The following is a 17,727-nucleotide window of genomic DNA, read 5'->3' as shown; positions in this document are numbered from 1 at the left end:
TAGCAACTGTCTTTTAAGGGAGCAGTGGAAAGGGACAGAGGACATTAATGAAAGCTTTTATTAATATATATATATATATATATATATATATATATATATATATATATACACACACACACACACAGTACAGTACAGACCAAAAGTTTGGACACACCTTCTCATTCAAAGAGTTTTCTTTATTTTCATGACTATGAATTCACACTGAAGGCATCAAAACTATGAATTAACACATGTGGAATTATATACATAACAAAAAAGTGTGAAACAAGTGAAAATATGTCATATTCTAGGTTCTTCAAAGTAGCCACCTTTTGCTTTGATTACTGCTTTGCACACTCTTGGCATTCTCTTAATGAGCTTCAAGAGGTAGTCCCTGAAATAGTGGGATTTCTTGCCTTATAAATGGGGTTGGGACCATCAGTTGCGTTGAGGAGAAGTCAGGTGGATACACAGCTGATAGAATTTGTATTATGGCAAGAAAAAAGCAGCTAAGTAAAGAAAAACGAGTGGCCATCATTACTTTAAGAAATGAAGGTCAGTCAGTCAGCCGAAAAATTGGGAAAACTTTGAAAGTAAGGGCTATTTGACCATGAAGGAGAGTGATTGGGTGCTGCGCCAGATGACCTGGCCTCCACAGTCACCGGACCTGAACCCAATCGAGATGGTTTGGGGTGAGCTGGACCGCAGAGTGAAGGCAAAAAGGCCAACAAGTGCTAAGCCTCTCTGGGAACTCCTTCAAGACTGTTGGAAGACCATTTCAGGGGACTACCTCTTGAAGCTCATCAAGAGAATGCCAAGAGTGTGCAAAGCAGTAATCAAAGCAAAAGGTGGCTACTTTGAAGAACCTAGAATATGACATATTTTCAGTTGTTTCACACTTGTTTGTTATGAATATAATTCCACATGTGTTAATTCATAGTTTTGATGCCTTCATAGTCATGAAAATAAAGAAAACTCTTTGAATGAGAAGGCGTGTCCAAACTTTTGGTCTGTACTGTATATATATATATATATATATATATATGGTAATTACAGATCTTTTGACAATTATTGACAGACTAACTCAGGTATACATGCCTAGCTCTAATAAACTAGCAAATAAATAAAAAATAGGACCGTTACCCTTTAACAACTTTTGATGACATGTCACACTGACAATGCTTTTATTGGTGAAAGTCCTGTGCCAACAGCCTCAAGATAACTAATATGAATAAGCAGAAGCTGATCATTGTTTCTCCATGCTAGATGAAGCTGGACTCAGGGGGAGATGTATGAAGTCTTTTAAAACGCAAGTCGAAATTAAGGAGCATGCCATATCTGCTCAATGATGTGCAACTTTTTGAGATTTTCGCCATTTATCTAAAGTGGTGTGGAAGGGGGTAGAGCCTCAAGGGCCCACTATATTTACTATAAATTACACAAGTAATTTAAGTAGTTAGTCATTTAGTTGGAATAGCTTTGAGTTTCTGGCACATAGAGGGCCAAAGATGCACCTAATTTATTAAGAGGTATCCGCTTAGCTATAGAGGAGATCAAGGCTGCTTCATAAATCTTCCCAACAAAATTTCTTTGAGCCTGTTTAACTAGCGACAAGAGACAGCGTTCAGCTGAGCACTTCTATCACATCATTTAAGCGACTGTGGGAGTATCAGCAAACGCCCACCAGCAAAAACTTCTGACATTGTCAGTATGACATGCCAAATAACAGTTATTTTTATTTGGCCTTTTATCCTTTCATATCTGAAGATCTATTGCACTGGGCATTATTTGCATGTACTTTCATCAATTTAACATAAAATAAATACTGTACTTGATTACACTGTCATACATTGGTGGTATTATATTGGTGTCATATTTTTGGTATCTTGTGTTGTGAAAGAGGTTTTCATCTGTAGCCTGTGGACCTGACCATAAACATGTTGTCTTGTTTCATTCAATATGAATAAGTGTCCCAACAAGCCACCAAGGAAACAAGAATATTTCAACATATCCAATTCTTTGGTCCTTCTGGATATAAATCCTGACAGATGTGTTGGGTAGCAGTTTACTCTCTGTAAAGCTGAACCTTTCTTGGAATATGAATAATTGGTTTCTTACCATTTTTGACTTGTATTGCTGAGTCTTGACCATGTAAGTGAACTGCAGCTGGCTGCAAAATAACCAGAATAAATAATTGTAAAGCTCAGAAATACAAGAAAAATATCTCATTGAGGTACAATAAAAAAAAAAAAATTAGCAGACAAAATCCCTTTTGTTTGTAAGTGAAAATGTCACCATGATGTTACTTTTGTGACCGAGGGTGAATTATTTCTACAGAAAAATTTACATGTTACCACCTAAAAAATGGGTCTACATATTTTTTCACAGCTATTGTATATTTCAGGAAGGTAAATCTTTATGTACATTAGAATAAGAAGCATTATATGCCGATTTTTTTTAAAATAAACTGTAACCAAAGAACGGCCTAAAAGGCTTCAAAGTACCTAACCTGTATATCTCTAGAAGTGGTCCTGTCTCCAGATCCTGTTGGAAGAAGATGACAAAAAAAAGAGAAATGATTGATCATAAACACAGCACAAACCTACACATCCTGTCATAATGTTGACTTACCAGAAGGCCCTTGGTTTCCAGGTGGTCCTTGAGGTCCTGGGGGCCCAGGGGGTCCAGGAGGGCCCATAGCATTTGATCCTGGTATACCTGGAATGCCTGGGATTCCAGGTGGTCCGGGAGGTCCTGGCGGCCCTTGAGGACCTGCAGGGCCAGGAGGTCCTGATGGACCTGGAGGCCCAACTTTTTTTGCTAAAAATATAAAGACATATATTCTGCTATGAAGGCATTGAAAAATATAGACAGAACAATTATTGTTAAGGAAACAAAAATGTATCCATATTCTCAAGTGCTTTTATTTAGATTTCAATATACATCTACGGGTCACAATATACATCTACGGGTAACAATATAATTATTAACATAATAAATGCAATAATGACTTGTGTGGTATTCACAGAAATAAATGTTAGACATGCCTAGAGCAAATTGAGATAAGTATAGAACTGCACTGCTCTTTGCTCGTGGTGCATGTACTGTACTGCCCTCTGCCCGTACTGTCCTGCCCTCTGCCCGTGCCGCACCTACTGTACTGCTCTTTGCCGCACCTACTGTCCTGCCCTCTGCCCGTGCCGCACCTACTGTCCTCTGCTGCACGTACTGTACTGTCCTCTGCTGCACGTACTGTACTGTCCTCTGCTGCACGTACTGTACTGTCCTCTGCTGCACGTACTGTACTGTCCTCTGCTGCACGTACTGTACTGTGCTCCATGTACTGTACTGTGCTCCATGTACTGTACTGTGCTCCATGTACTGTACTGTGCTCCATGTACTGTACTGTCCTCTGCCTGTGCTCCATGTACTGTACTGTCCTCTGCCTGTGCTCCATGTACTGTACTGTCCTCTGCCTGTGCTCCATGTACTGTACTGTCCTCTGCCTGTGCTCCATGTACTGTACTGTCCTCTGCCTGTGCTCCATGTACTGTACTGTCCTCTGCCTGTGCTCCATGTACTGTACTGTCCTCCGCCTGTGCTCCATGTACTGTACTGTCCTCCGCCTGTGCTCCATGTACTGTACTGTCCTCTGCCTGTGCTCCATGTACTGTACTGTCCTCTGCCTGTGCTCCATGTACTGTACTGTCCTCTGCCTGTGCTCCATGTACTGTACTGTCCTCTGCCTGTGCTCACTGTACTGTCCTCTGCTCCATGTACTGTACTGTCCTCTGCCTGTGCTCCATGTACTGTACTGTCCTCTGCCTGTACTGTACCATTCTCTACCTGTGTGCATTTACTAAAGTGTTCTCTACCTTTGCGGCATGTACTGTACTGCTTTCTCCCTGCATAACTGCTCTCGGGTTGACATTTTAGAGGCTTCAGAACCCATTACTGAAAAGTCACATACATGAAAAATTTTCATTCACTAAGTTTTATGTTGCAGTGTAGAACACTTTTACAATGAACAATACAAGTCATTATTCATTTTATTATACCAGACGTGTGTATATTTAGCATTTTGAAATATTACACTATTACTATTTACCCTATAAATAATTTTTTTGTTGTAAACACTTAAGTGTAGTCTTATACTTTACATTTTTAAAGTGATCTTATAGCTCCTTCCCACCCAGCTAATTACGTAGACACTCCCCTATAACCCATATATATCATGGACATATCATCACAAGAAATAATAGAGCTGCGTGAACATGTTCAAGTGACCACCGCCCAGAATAGAAAAACAATAAATGTAAAAGAAATACATTTAAAAATTACAGCTGCCGTCAAAAATAATTTTAAAGGATGTTGATGCAGATTGGAAAAAACCCTTTAGTACCTAATGGAGACACCTTGGCCAACTCATCATAAACATTTTTCTTGCATTATATTAAAAGATTCTTCTGAATTTTGCAGCCTTAGTGAATGAGAGCAAAACCAAGTATTCATTACTGATTTTATTACAGCAAGGTATAACAAGGACGTCATTTCCCATGTAAGAATACCACTACTACCCACCAAAGCTGAAATATTACCCCCATTTAAAGTGACTGTCAGAGGTAAAAAAAAAATCAATGGTAAAAGGCATGGCAAGATATGAAATGTTACGGTAGTGGTGTGGAGCCATTGTGTCAACCAACAGATTTGACTTTGGGCTAATCCTAAGGGCGTTAGTCTGGCAATCCAATCCTCACTTCGCTCTGTGTGGCGACATTTGACAATGGGGGTCAGGCAAAATGATAGTCAGAGACATGCCGAGGTTAGGGCTGGCAGAGTATGTGATGTAGGTAAACCGTCCAAGGTCAGGGCAGGCAGTGTAGGATCAATAAGTAGATCAAACAGAAGTCAAGTCACGCAGGATAGAGTCAGAATCCAGGAATCAAGCCGAAGTTGGTACACAGGCAGACACCGATGCAGCAACCTCTGCACGAACTAGCAATCTAGATAACCTATTGTTCAGGCACCCTCCCATAGGGGAAGGTTCTTAAGTACCCCGTGATGGCCAGCTGTATGCTTTATTGAATTAGGGTGCATGTGCACCAAGTTGCAGTCTGCAGGACATGGCACAGATGGGAACAGTGGCCGACCTGCCGCAAGGAAGCAGAAAGGGGCTGGTGGGTTTGGGCCACTGGAGAAGCAGCAGGTAGGTAAAGAAGCAGCACCTGTGCCCGCCTGAAGAGGGACAGCGGCAACCATGGGTCACCAATGTAACAAAGTTATAAATCCTGAACCCTGTTTGTTTCAGTGCCGATGCCCAGATCTTCTCTCCCAAGCTTTGTTTTCAAGACTACAGCAGTGATGTGACCTATACCACAGGTGATCACTGCAGTCAAACACTGGCCTCAGCGGAGGCGGGTAGCTGGAAATGATTGGGTTTGGAATGGTAATATTTTTTTAAAATTACTTTAATACCCTCCCATGCCTTTTAAAGTTATTTTATTTGTGTTTGACTCTGACAACCCCTTTAACAATTTTCCATAGAATATTGAATTTACTGTTTAAAAAAGGAACTAATACAGATAGTACAATATATAAAGTGCAAGTCTTCATTTGCCTATTTTTTTCTGCGCACTGCCCTCTATGATCCTGATTTAAATAAAATCTGGTATTTTTAGGCTACTTTCACACTGGCGTTTTGGTTTCCGTTTGTGAGATGCGTTCAGGGCTCTCACAAGCGGTCCAAAACGGATCAGTTTTGCCCTTAATGCATTCTGAATGGATAAGGATCCGCTCAGAATGCATCAGTTTGGCTCCGTTCAATCTCCATTCCGCTTTGAAGGCGGACACCAAAACAAAGTTATGAACTGCAGACCAGTATTGTTTAAAGGGCTTCTGTCACCCCCTATTGTGCAATTTTCATTAGCCGACATTAGCTATTTGCTAATGTCAGCTGAGTGCAATCATACATGTCCTACCTTTGTCTGTGGCTTATTTCTTGTAAAAATCATACTTTTATCATATGCAAATATCTTCACTACCAGCAAGTTGGGCGTGTACTTGCTGGTAGCCACCGGATCTGCCGCTTCTAGACACGCCCCATCTCCTCTTGATAGACAGGGCCAGCGAGCGCTCCCCTCCTCCCGTTGGCCCCGTCTGCTGCTAAATTCCCGCGCCTGCGCCGTAACGTTCCTTGATCGGCGCAGGTGTACTGAGTGAAGGACGCGCATTTGCCAGCTCCTTCCTCAGTGCGCCTGCGCCGATTACGTCACACTACACCCGGAAGAGAAGACTGTCGGCATCAGCGATAATTGGCAGTCTTCTCTTCTGGGTGTAGTGTGACGTAATCGGCGCAGGTGCACTGAGGAAGGAGCTGGCAAGCGCGCGTCCTTCACTCAGTACGCCTGCGCCAATCGAGGAACGTGCAGGCGCGGGAATTCAGCAGCAGACGAGGCCAACGGGAGGAGGAGAGCGCTCGCTGGCCCTGTCTATCAAGAGGAGATGGGGAGTGTCTAGAAGTGGCAGATGCAGAAATTTGCATATGTTAAAAATATGATTTTCACAAGAGATAAGCCACAGACAAAAGGTAGGACATGTATGATTGCACTCAGCTGACATTAGCAAATAGCTAATGTCTGCTAATGAAAATTGCAAAATGGGGGGTGACAGAAGCCCTTTAAGTTCTGGGCAGGACCAAAGCATATGTAGGTGATCAGCCCCAGGTAAATCACACCGTGGACACTTAGAACTATCTTAAGCCGCATTTATTAACTCCTTTCCGACCGCCAAACGCACGGATGAGTCCTGGCGGCGGTCGATTCATTCCTCCTGGACGCATCCGTGCGTCATCTCGCGAGACGCGAGATTTCGGTCTGAGCCGGCCCGCGCATGCGCATTGCGGGCCGGCAAAAGTTAAAGAACAATTTCATCACCAGCCTGCCAGCCAATGATAGTTGCTGGCAGGCTGGCGATTTTCAAAAAATCAAATCAGAAGCCATCTAACACCTTATATTTATAAATATAAGGTGTTAAATGGCTTCTGTGCTCCTCTGCTGGTCCTTTTCTTCGGTTGGTCCCAGCAGAGGAGCACACATCACAGTGAGTAGCCACCAAACACCACACTTAGCCCCAGATCACCCCGCATCACCCCAATTAATACCTTGATCACCCCTGTCAATCACCTAGTGAAAGGGAAAAAAGTGATCAGTGTAAACGGTAACTTTTTTTTCCCACTGGTATTGACTGTTAGGTTTTAGGATAGTTTAGGTCACTTGGTTAGGTAGTTTAGCGTCGGTTAGCGCCCAGCCCACCGCACCGCAGTCACTGATTCGCTGATTAGCGTATAGCTAATCAGCTTTTGTACTTTTATAGTATCTGCAAGTGATCAAAACTGATCACAGTCAGATCTATAATAGTATTAGTGTCACCTTAGCTCGCCCTCCACCCAAAACGCAGTGTTTGCCCGATCAGGCCTGATCAGTCGCCCACACGTGCGTTCACCCACGCCCGCCCCGCCACAGTGACAAAATAATTATATATTTTTTGATCACTGCACAATCACTTTACAAGCGCTGCGGCGATCAAAAAAATCAGTTTTGATATTTTTTATCAATCGCAGCGGTCTCCGGTACTTCGCTAGCCTCCCATTTGTAAGACAGGCTTGCTTTTTTTCTTGGGTAGTCTCAGGGAATACCCCTAAATTTAGTAGTTCAAATGTCAAACAGGGGGTATTCTTCTGAAGAGGCCTACAGGCTTCTGACCCAGTCGGATGAGGAATGGGAACCCTCATCTGATGAATCTAGCGGGTCAGAATATGAACCTGTAGAAAGCAGTGGCAGTCTGACCCAAAGTTCAGACGAGGAGGTTGAGGTCCCTGATAGCACCAGGCGTACCCGGCCCCGTGTCGCTAGACCACAGGTTGCGCAGAATTTGCTTCAAGGGCAGCAGAGTGGGGCTGGCGCTGTCGGATTACGTGGTGAGGCATACACCAGCAGCGCAGCCCATCCTGGACCTAGTACCAGCAGTGCCGTACAACATGGTGAAGTGGCGAGCACCAGAAGGGCAGTTGAAGCTGGTACGGTGGCACGTGCAATAGTTACCCCGTCGCAGGCCCCGCACAGACAGTCCCGTAGAGCCCCTAGAGTCCCTGAGGTGCAGGCAAACCCTGATTGGCAGTCCCCAACTTCAGCCACACCTGTAGTTCCCCCTTTCAACGCCCAGTCTGGAGTTCGGGTTGAGACAGCTCAGATCGGTTCGGCACTGGGATTTTTTGAGCTGTTCTTGACTGCGGAGCTCTTGGACTTAGTCGTGGCAGAAACAAATCGGTATGCCACTCAATTTATAGCCGCCAACCCGGGAAGCTTTTATGCCCAGCCTTTCCGCAGGAAACCAGTCCAAGTTTCCGAAATTAAAATTTTTCTGGGCCATCTCCTCAACATGGGTCTAACCAAAAAGCATGAATTGCGGTCATATTGGTCCACAAACCCAATTCATCACATGCCCATGTTCTCTGCTGCTATGTCCAGGACACGATTTGAGACCATCCTGCGTTTCCTGCACTTTAGCGACAACACCACCTCCTGTCCCAGAGGCCACCCAGCTTTTGACCGGCTCCACAAAATTCGGCCCCTTATAGACCACTTCAACAACAAATTAGCAGATTTGTATACCCCTGAGCAAAACATCTGCGTAGACGAGTCCCTTATACATTTTACCGGACGCCTTGGCTTCAAACAATACATCCCAAGCAAGCGCGCCCGGTATGGGGGTCAAATTGTATAAGCTCTGTGAAAGGGCCACAGGCTATACCCACAAATTTTGGATCTATGAGGGTAAAGATAAGACCCTGGAGCCGGTCGGTTGCCCTGACTACCTGGGGAGCAGTTGGAAGACAGTCTGGGACTTGGTGTCACCCTTATTTGGCAAGGGGTACCATCTTTATGTGGACAATTTTTACACAAGTGTGCCCCTCTTCAGGCATTTGTTCCTAGAACAGATTGGCTGCTGTGGCACCGCGCGACCTAGTCGCCGGGGCTTCCCCAACGGTTCGTTACCACCCGTCTTGCAAGGGGGGAGAGGGCTGCCTTGTGTAACGAAGAACTGCTCGCGGTGAAATGGAGAGACAAGCGTGACGTTTACATGCTCTCCTCCATTCACGCAGTCACGACAATACAAATTGAACGGGCAACCAGTGTCATTGAAAAGCCCCTCTCAGTCCATGACTATAACCTTCACATGGGAGGGGTGGACTTCAATGACCAGATGTTGGCTCCCTATTTAGTTTCCCGACGCACCAGACGCTGGTATAAGAAGGTGTCTGTATATTTGATTCAATTGGCTGCATATAATAGTTTTGTTCTCTATAGTAAGGCTGGGAGAACAGGATCCTTCCTCAAATTTCAGGAACAGATCGAGAACCTCCTGTATCCAGGAGGTTCCGTGGCCCCATCCACCAGTGTAGTGAGCCATCTACACGAGCGACATTTCCCCAATGTCGTTGCTGGTACCTCAACCCAACAGTCACCCCGAAAAAGATGTTGTGTTTGTAGCAGGAGTGGAATAAGGCGTGACACCCGCTATTTCTGTCCTGACTGCCCAGACCCTATGCTTAGGGGAGTGTTTCCGGAAGTACCACACACAGGTACACTTAGCATAGGGATTGCATCTCACAGGACAGGCACACAGGGCTATTAGGGCCCTTACACTCACAGCTGCTGCAAACCTCTCCTTTCATCTGGGACAAAGTGCATAATGTACTTCGCCACATCTTTGGGCGATTTGCGCTTTGCACATTGTCCCATGGGGAAGGAGAGGTTTGTCCTATAAAGTTAAAAAAAAATAAAAAATCAGCGGTAAGCAAAAAAGTTAACGTTCTGTTCAAAAAGTTAAATAAAGTTTATATGTTCCTTTCAAATTTTATTATAAAGTTAATAAATTTATTGCGTTGCGGCCTGGTTTTTTCTTTTTCTTTTTTTTTACCTTCCAGGTGGACCAACCGATCGACTAGCTGCAGCACTGATGTGCATTCTGACAGAAGCATTGCGCTGCTGTCAGATTACACAAAAGTCGGTGTATGCGGCGCTGCAAGACGAGATTTCTCCTCTGCAGTAAAAGATACGTTTGCCGAGGCATATGAACTGCGGGGGAGGCGGTGTTCATATACTTTGGCAAACACTTTGTATATAAAAAAATATGATGTGAATGGAGAAATCTGGTTTGCCAGGGCATACAGGCTAAGCGTGTTTGGATGTTGGGCGGAGCTCCTATGTCCTGGCAGACGCCATTCCCCTCTTTTTTTGGGCAGAGATTTTTCCATCCACATTGATCGATGCGAATGAAGAAATCTGTGCCGTTCATTTTTTCTTTCAGCCCAGAGGCTGAACGGAAAAAATAAATCTCATTACCCGTATGCTCAATATAAGGAGAATAGCAGAAACTCCTAATGCTGGCCATACATGTAATGATTGCGGAGACCCTAAAATGCCAGGGCAGTACAAACACCCCACAAATGACCCCATTTTGGAAAGAAGACACCCCAAGGTATTCCGTGAGGGGCATATTGAGTCCATGAAAGATTGAAATTTTTGTCCCAAGTTAGCGGAAAGGGAGACTTTGTGAGAAAAAAAAAAAAATATCAATTTCCGCTAACTTGTGCCAAAAAAATAATAATTTCTATGAACTCGCCATGCCCCTCATTGAATACCTTGGGGTGTCTTCTTTCCAAAATGGGGTCACATGTGGGGTATTTATACTGCCCTGGCTTTTTAGGGGCCCTAAAGCGTGAGAAGAAGTCTGGGATCCAAATGTCTAAAAATGCCCTCCTAAAAGGAATTTGGTCCCCTTTGCGCATCTAGGCTGCAAAAAAGTGTCACACATGTGGTATCGTACTCAGGAGAAGTTGGGGAATGTGTTTTGGGGTGTCATTTTACATATACCCATGCTGGGTGAGATAAATATCTTGGTCAAATGCCAACTTTGTATAAAAAAAATTGGAAAAGTTGTCTTTTGCCAAGATATTTCTCTCACCCAGCATGGGTATATGTAAAAAGACACCCCAAAACACATTGCCCTACTTCTTCTGAGTATGGCGATACCAGATGTGTGACACTTTTTTGCAGCCTAGGTGGGCAAAAGGGCCCACATTCCAAAGAGCACCTTTCAGATTTCACAGGGCATTTTTTACAGATTTTGATTTCCAACTACTTCTCACACATTAGGGCCCCTAAAAGGCCAGGGCAGTATAACTACCCCACAAGTGACCCCATTTTGGAAAGAAGACACCCCAAGGTATTCCGTGAGGGGCATTGCGAGTTCCTTTTTTTTTTTTTGTCACAAGTTAGCGGAAAATGATGATTTTTTTTATTTCTTTTTTTCCTTACAAAGTCTCATATTCCACTAACTTGTGACAAAAAATAAAAATTTCCATAAACTCACTATGCCCATCACGAAATACCTTGGGGTGTCTTCTTTCCAAAATGGGGTCACTTGTGATTTTGATTTCAAACTACTTCTCACGCATTCGGGCCCCTAAAATGCCAGGGCAGTATAACTACCCCACAAGTGACCCCATTTTAGAAAGAAGACACCCCCAGGTATTTCGTGATGGGCATAGTGAGTTCATGGAAGTTTTTATTTTTTGTCACAAGTTAGTGGAATATGAGATTTTGTAAGAAAAAAATAAAAATAAAAATCATCATTTTCCGCTAACTTGTGACAAAAAATAAAAAGTTCTATGAACTCACTATGCCCATCAGCGAATACCTTAGGGTGTCTACTTTCCGAAATGGGGTCATTTGTGGGGTTTTTCTACTGTCTGGGCATTGTAGAACCTCAGGAAACATGACAGGTGCTCAGAAAGTCAGAGCTGCTTCAAAAAGCGGAAATTCACATTTTTGTACCATAGTTTGTAAACGCTATAACTTTTACCCAAACCCTTTTTTTTTTTTTTACCCAAACTTTTTTTTTTTTATCAAAGACATGTAGAACAATAAATTTAGAGAAAAATATACATATAGATGACGTTTTTTTAAAAAAATTTTACAACTGAAAGTGAAAAATTTCATTTTTTTAAAAAAAATTTGTTAAATTTCGATTAACAAAAAAAGTAAAAATGTCAGCAGCAATGAAATACCACCAAATGCAAGCTCTATTAGTGAGAAGAAAAGGAGGTAAAATTCATTTGGGTGGTAAGTTGCATGACCGAGCAATAAACAGTGAAAGTAGTGTAGTGCAGAAGTGTAAAAAGTGGCCTGGTCATTAAGGGTGTTTAAGCTAAGGGGGGGGGGGGGGGGGGGCTGAGGTGGTTAAGCCATAAGGGCGTAACATACAATCTATGCAAAATATTAAATTGTACCAAAACGTGATTAGAATTGTGAGATATTAAAACTTAAATTGATAAATATATTTCCCCAACTCTCTACTTGAATCCTTGGGCAATCAACTCCCCAAGCACTTTGTCCAGGTGATTGTGTTTTAATAAATAGTGCCTTAAGTAGTAATTTATACAATTGTGCAATCTTAACCCCCTAACAAATAATTTAGAACAGTAGAAATATCTCCAAAGGTGATTTATCCTTAACACTACATAGTGCCGAACGCAACTCAAAATATCTGAACCAGGACCGAAAATGGAAGTATCTCTCCATTCTTCACTACCTGTGTAACATATAAAACATTTTTTTGCCAAAACTGTTCCCCGGCTAATTTATCTAAGGCTTGTAATTGGAAATTATGCCAGAAAGGAGTACACTGGGGAGATCCTTTTATTCCCAGCCATCTTCTAATAGTGTACCATGACTTCGATAGTAACTTTTTAGCCTAACTGTACTCCTGTTGGACATAAATCAATTGCCCAGATTCCTCCCTTCTCCAAGGGCTTGTATAGATATTCCAATTTAAGCCTTACCAGCTTTCTTCCCCAAAAAAAGATCATTAATGATTCTCTCGCTGAGTTAAAAAAAATGTATCCTCTTTCCATATGGGTGAATTCCTAAGGATATAGAGGAGTTGGGGTAAACAGAGAAGATATGAAAAACAGCAGCACTCCCAGTCTTGAATCTAATCTTGTGTTTATTAACAGCAAAAAAGATAGCAACGTTTCGACACCAAAGTCTTTTTTAAGCTATAGATAGGTCGGGGCCTGACACTGCGAGCACCGCCGACAGTTTTTGATTGGAATCGATTAACAAGTGGTGCTGTCCTGTCTTCACGTTGACGAGGAGTTGGGGTAAAAATCACCATCTTCACCAGGGATACTCTGTCAGCCCTGGATAAGGGAAGTCGAAGCCATATCCCAATTTTTAATCTCAGTTTAGTTAACAATGGAATCAGCAAATTTACCATGCTTCTGCTCTCTACTGTCGCTAATAAAGTGTTTGATAGAGTAAACTGGACATTCCTGTTCGAAACATTGAAGCACATAGGCCTGGGGAAGACAATGATGGCCCGTATTTACAACTTATATTCTAACCCCACAGCCGTAGTCAAGGTGAATGGTCAGCACTCAACAAGTTTTTAAATTATCAACTGGACTCGACAGGGGTGTCCCCTCTATCCCCTAGTATTCATACTATGCTTAGAACCACTCTTAGGCCACATTAGGACAAACCCCGACATATCAGGCTTACACATTTAAGGTAAAAATCACAAGGTAGCAGCCTACGCGGACGATTTGCTTTTCTTTCTCACCAATCCTCGTGTTATTACAAGACCTTAAAGTCTACGCACACCTGTCGAACTTTAAGATAAACTTTTAGAAAGCGGAAGCACTCAACATCACACTTTCAACCAACACGGCCAAGGAATTGGCGAATAGCTTTCAATTCAAGTGGGCAAGATCATCTCTTTTTGGGAATACACTTCACTTCCATTCTCTCTGACCTGTACCCAGTGAATTACCCCCCTCTCCTCCGGCAGACTTACAAAAAAAATCAGTGGTGTGACACCTGGTTAACGCTGCAAGGGCATGCATCCCCTGTACGTGGAGACAAACTTCTGCTCCCACAATCTCAATGTGGATTGACAAAATTCGGGAGGTTATGAGGATGGAAAATTTAACCGATTCATTAACAAACAATGAGAACAAGTTTCTCAATACTTGGACAAGTTGGATGGCATTTCAAGAAACCCAGGAATTCAGACTCTTGCTTACTACATGAGGTAGGGAACACACCAGAAAGCCTAGTTAATGACTTTCCCTTCCTCTTTCCTTTCTGTGTCTTTCTCTCTTTTCTCCTCCCTTCTTCCCTTCGCCCCCCGCCTTCTGATCTCTCTGGATCCGCTCCACCCTCCCTCAAATTACTATGTTATTGATGGCTCCGACAGATGATACTCACTTCACTTGACTGTGTTACGTCTTGTACCAGGACATATGTTTTTGTTCATATTCGCTAAAAATTCCCTTGTGAACCACAGACCTGTTATTTTATTCTTTTGACACTGATTGAGCTGCGTCCCAGTATATTTTTCCTTGTACCGTCCATAAAAATTAAGGAAAATTAAATAAAGAGAGAATTAAAAAACAAACAAAAAACAATGGAATCAGATTAAGCTGAAGAAAATCTTTAATCTTAGGGGATAAAATCATACCCAAGTATTGAAAGGAATCAGAAACATTCAAATTGCTCAAAGTTCCCTCACCAGAGAGGACAAAGACATCCACTGGCATAAGAGTGTTTTTTGTCCAATTTATATCTAGGCCTGAGACTTTGCCAAAAGAGTTAACTATTCGGGTGAGTCTTTGAAGCATTGTGCTAGTATGATCCATAAAGAATAAAACATTGTCCTCGTATAAGGAAATACGATCGTCCACCACCAATGTTCCAAACCCTTCAATCTTAGAATTCTGCCTAACAGCCAAGGCTAGGGGATCAATATAAATATCAAATAACAATGGGGAGAGTGCACAACCTTGACGAGTACCCCTATTTAAAGTAAAGCTCGTTGTCAAGCTCCCATTAATATTCAGTCTGGCCAGCGGAAAATTATACAACAGCTTAATCATATCTATAAACCTGCCTCCAAAACTACTCCTGCTTAAAACTTTCCAGAGGAATCTCCACTCCACCCTGTCAAAGGCCTTAGAGGCATCCAAAGACAAGATGGAGTGGGAGGTCCCCCCGGGAGACTGAATGTTCGTAAACAGCCTATGAAGATTATAATGAGTACTCTTATTTGGAATAAACCCGTTCTGGTCTGGATGTATAATTGAAGGGATGACCTTGTAGTCAAAATCCTTGAAAGAATCTTCACATCAGTGTTCAATAAGGATATAGGTCTATATGACCCTAAATCTAGAGGGTCCTTACCTTTTTTCAGTATTAATATAATTACAGGTTCTGTCATTGATTCCGGTAGGGTCCCATCTTCCAATGAGTCAGAGAATACCCTGAAAAGATCGGGGAGGATAACCTCTCTGTATTTGCGATAGAATTCATATGGAAATCCATCTGAAGCAGGGGAGGAGTTACCAGAGCATATTTTAATTGCAGCCCCTAGTTCCTGCAATGAAAAATCTGCCTCAAGCGATTTCCTTTGAGTGTCCGTAAGAACTGGAAAGGAAATGGCATCCAGATAGTAATATTTCGGATGAAATGATGGACTCCTATCTGCTTTATATAAATCTATAAAATGCTTAAAAAAAATTCCCTTTATACCTTCTTTATCACTAAGAATTCTACCATCTATTGAATGGATGTTATCTGTTTTATTTTGGTCCTGATTGGAAATCACCCTCGACAATAGTTTTCCCGGACCACCCGATTGAGTGAAATATTTTTGACCCTTAACCACCTCAGCCCCCAGTGCTTAAACACCCTGAAAGACAAGGCCACTTTTTACACTTCTGACCTACACTACTTTCACCGTTTATTGCTCGGTCATGCAACTTACCACCCAAATGAATTTTACCTCCTTTTCTTCTCACTAATAGAGCTTTCATTTGGTGGTATTTCTTTGCTGCTGACATTTTTACTTTTTTTGTTATTAATCGAAATTTAACGATTTTTTTGCAAAAAAATGAAAATTTTTCACTTTCAGTTGTAAAATTTAGCAAAAAAAACGACATCCATATATAAATTTTGCTCTAAATTTATTGTTCTACATGTCTTTGATAAAAAAAAAATGTTTGGGTAAAAAAAAAATGGTTTGGGTAAAAGTTATAGCGTTTACAAACTATGGTACAAAAATGTGAATTTCCGCTTTTTGAAGCAGCTCTGACTTTCTGAGCACCTGTCATGTTTCCTGAGGTTCTACAATGCCCAGACAGTACAAACACCCCACAAATGACCCCATTTCGGAAAGTACACACCCTAAGGTATTCGCTGATGGGCATAGTGAGTTCATAGAACTTTTTATTTTTTGTCACAAGTTAGCGGAAAATGATGATTTTTTTTTTTTTTTTCTTACAAAGTCTCATATTCCACTAACTTGTGACAAAAAATAAAAAGTTCTATGAACTCACTATGCCCATCACGAAATACCTTGGGGTCTCTTCTTTCCAAAATGGGGTCACTTGTGGGGTAGTTATACTGCCCTGGCATTCTAGGGGCCCAAATGTGTGGTAAGGAGTTTGAAATCAAATTCTGTAAAAACTGACCAGTGAAATCCGAAAGGTGCTCTTTGTAATATGGGCCCCTTTGCCCACCTAGGCTGCAAAAAAGTGTCACACATCTGGTATCTCCGTACTCAGGAGAAGTTGGGGAATGTGTTTTGGGGTGTCATTTTAGAAATATACATGCTGGGTGAGAGAAATATCTTGGCAAAAGACAACTTTTCCAATTTTTTTATACAAAGTTGGCATTTGACCAAGATATTTATCTCACCCAGCATGGGTATATGTAAAAAGACACCCCAAAACACATTCCTCAACTTCTCCTGAATACAGAGATACCAGATGTGTGACACTTTTTTGCAGCCTAGGTGGGCAAAGGGGCCCATATTCCAAAGAGCACCTTTCGGATTTCACTGGTCATTTTTTACAGAATTTGATTTCAAACTCCTTACCACACATTTGGGCCCCTAGAATGCCAGGGCAGTATAACTACCCCACAAGTGACCCCATTTTGGAAAGAAGAGACCCCAAGGTATTCGCTGATGGGCATAGTGAGTTCATGGAAGTTTTTATTTTTTGTCACAAGTTAGTGGAATATGAGACTTTGTATGAAAAAAAAAAAAAAAAAATCATCATTTTCCACTAACTTGTGACAAAAAATAAAAAAAATTCTAGGAACTTGCCATGCCCCTCACGGAATACCTTGGGGTGTCTTCTTTCCAAAATGGGGTCACTTGTGGGGTAGTTATACTGCCCTGGCATTCTAGGGGCCCAAATGTGTGGTAAGGAGTTTGAAATCAAATTCTGTAAAAACTGACCAGTGAAATCCGAAAGGTACTCTTTGGAATATGGGCCCCTTTGCCCACCTTGGCTGCAAAAAAGTGTCACACATCTGGTTTCTCTGTATTCAGGAGAAGTTGAGGAATGTGTTTTGGGGTGTCTTTTTACATATACCCATGCTGGGTGAGATAAATATCTTGGTCAAATGCCAACTTTGTATAAAAAAATGGGAAAAGTTGTCTTTTGCCAAGATATTTCTCTCACCCAGCATGGGTATATGTAAAATGACACCCCAAAACACATTGCCCAACTTCTCCTGAGTACGGAGATACCAGATGTGTGACACTTTTTTGCAGCCTAGGTGGGCAAAGGGGCCCATATTCCAAAGAGCACCTTTCGGATTTCACTGGTCAGTTTTT

The 17,727-nt window shown here is 42.2% G+C and overlaps 1 protein-coding gene across 4 annotated transcripts in view; it reads right to left on the bottom strand.

The window, feature by feature from the left end:
* The window catches only part of EDA (ectodysplasin A), a 293,737-nt gene that overhangs the window by 13,521 nt on the left and 262,489 nt on the right, over positions 1 to 17,727 (bottom strand). For all 4 annotated transcript variants that reach the window (XM_040405086.1, XM_040405088.1, XM_040405089.1 and 1 more), the window contains exons 4-6: positions 2,611 to 2,799; positions 2,489 to 2,523; positions 2,098 to 2,149 (exon numbers count right to left, since the gene is read on the bottom strand). In XM_040405086.1, coding sequence (XP_040261020.1) covers positions 2,098 to 2,149; positions 2,489 to 2,523; positions 2,611 to 2,799 — 276 coding nt within the window. The remainder of the gene's footprint in view (positions 1 to 2,097; positions 2,150 to 2,488; positions 2,524 to 2,610; positions 2,800 to 17,727) is intronic.

The sequence above is a fragment of the Bufo bufo genome, chromosome 8 (assembly GCF_905171765.1).
Source record: "Bufo bufo chromosome 8, aBufBuf1.1, whole genome shotgun sequence".
Taxonomy (NCBI): domain Eukaryota; kingdom Metazoa; phylum Chordata; class Amphibia; order Anura; family Bufonidae; genus Bufo; species Bufo bufo.
The sequence above is the reverse complement of the archived record's forward strand: the minus strand, read 5'-3'. Positions and strand labels throughout refer to the sequence as shown.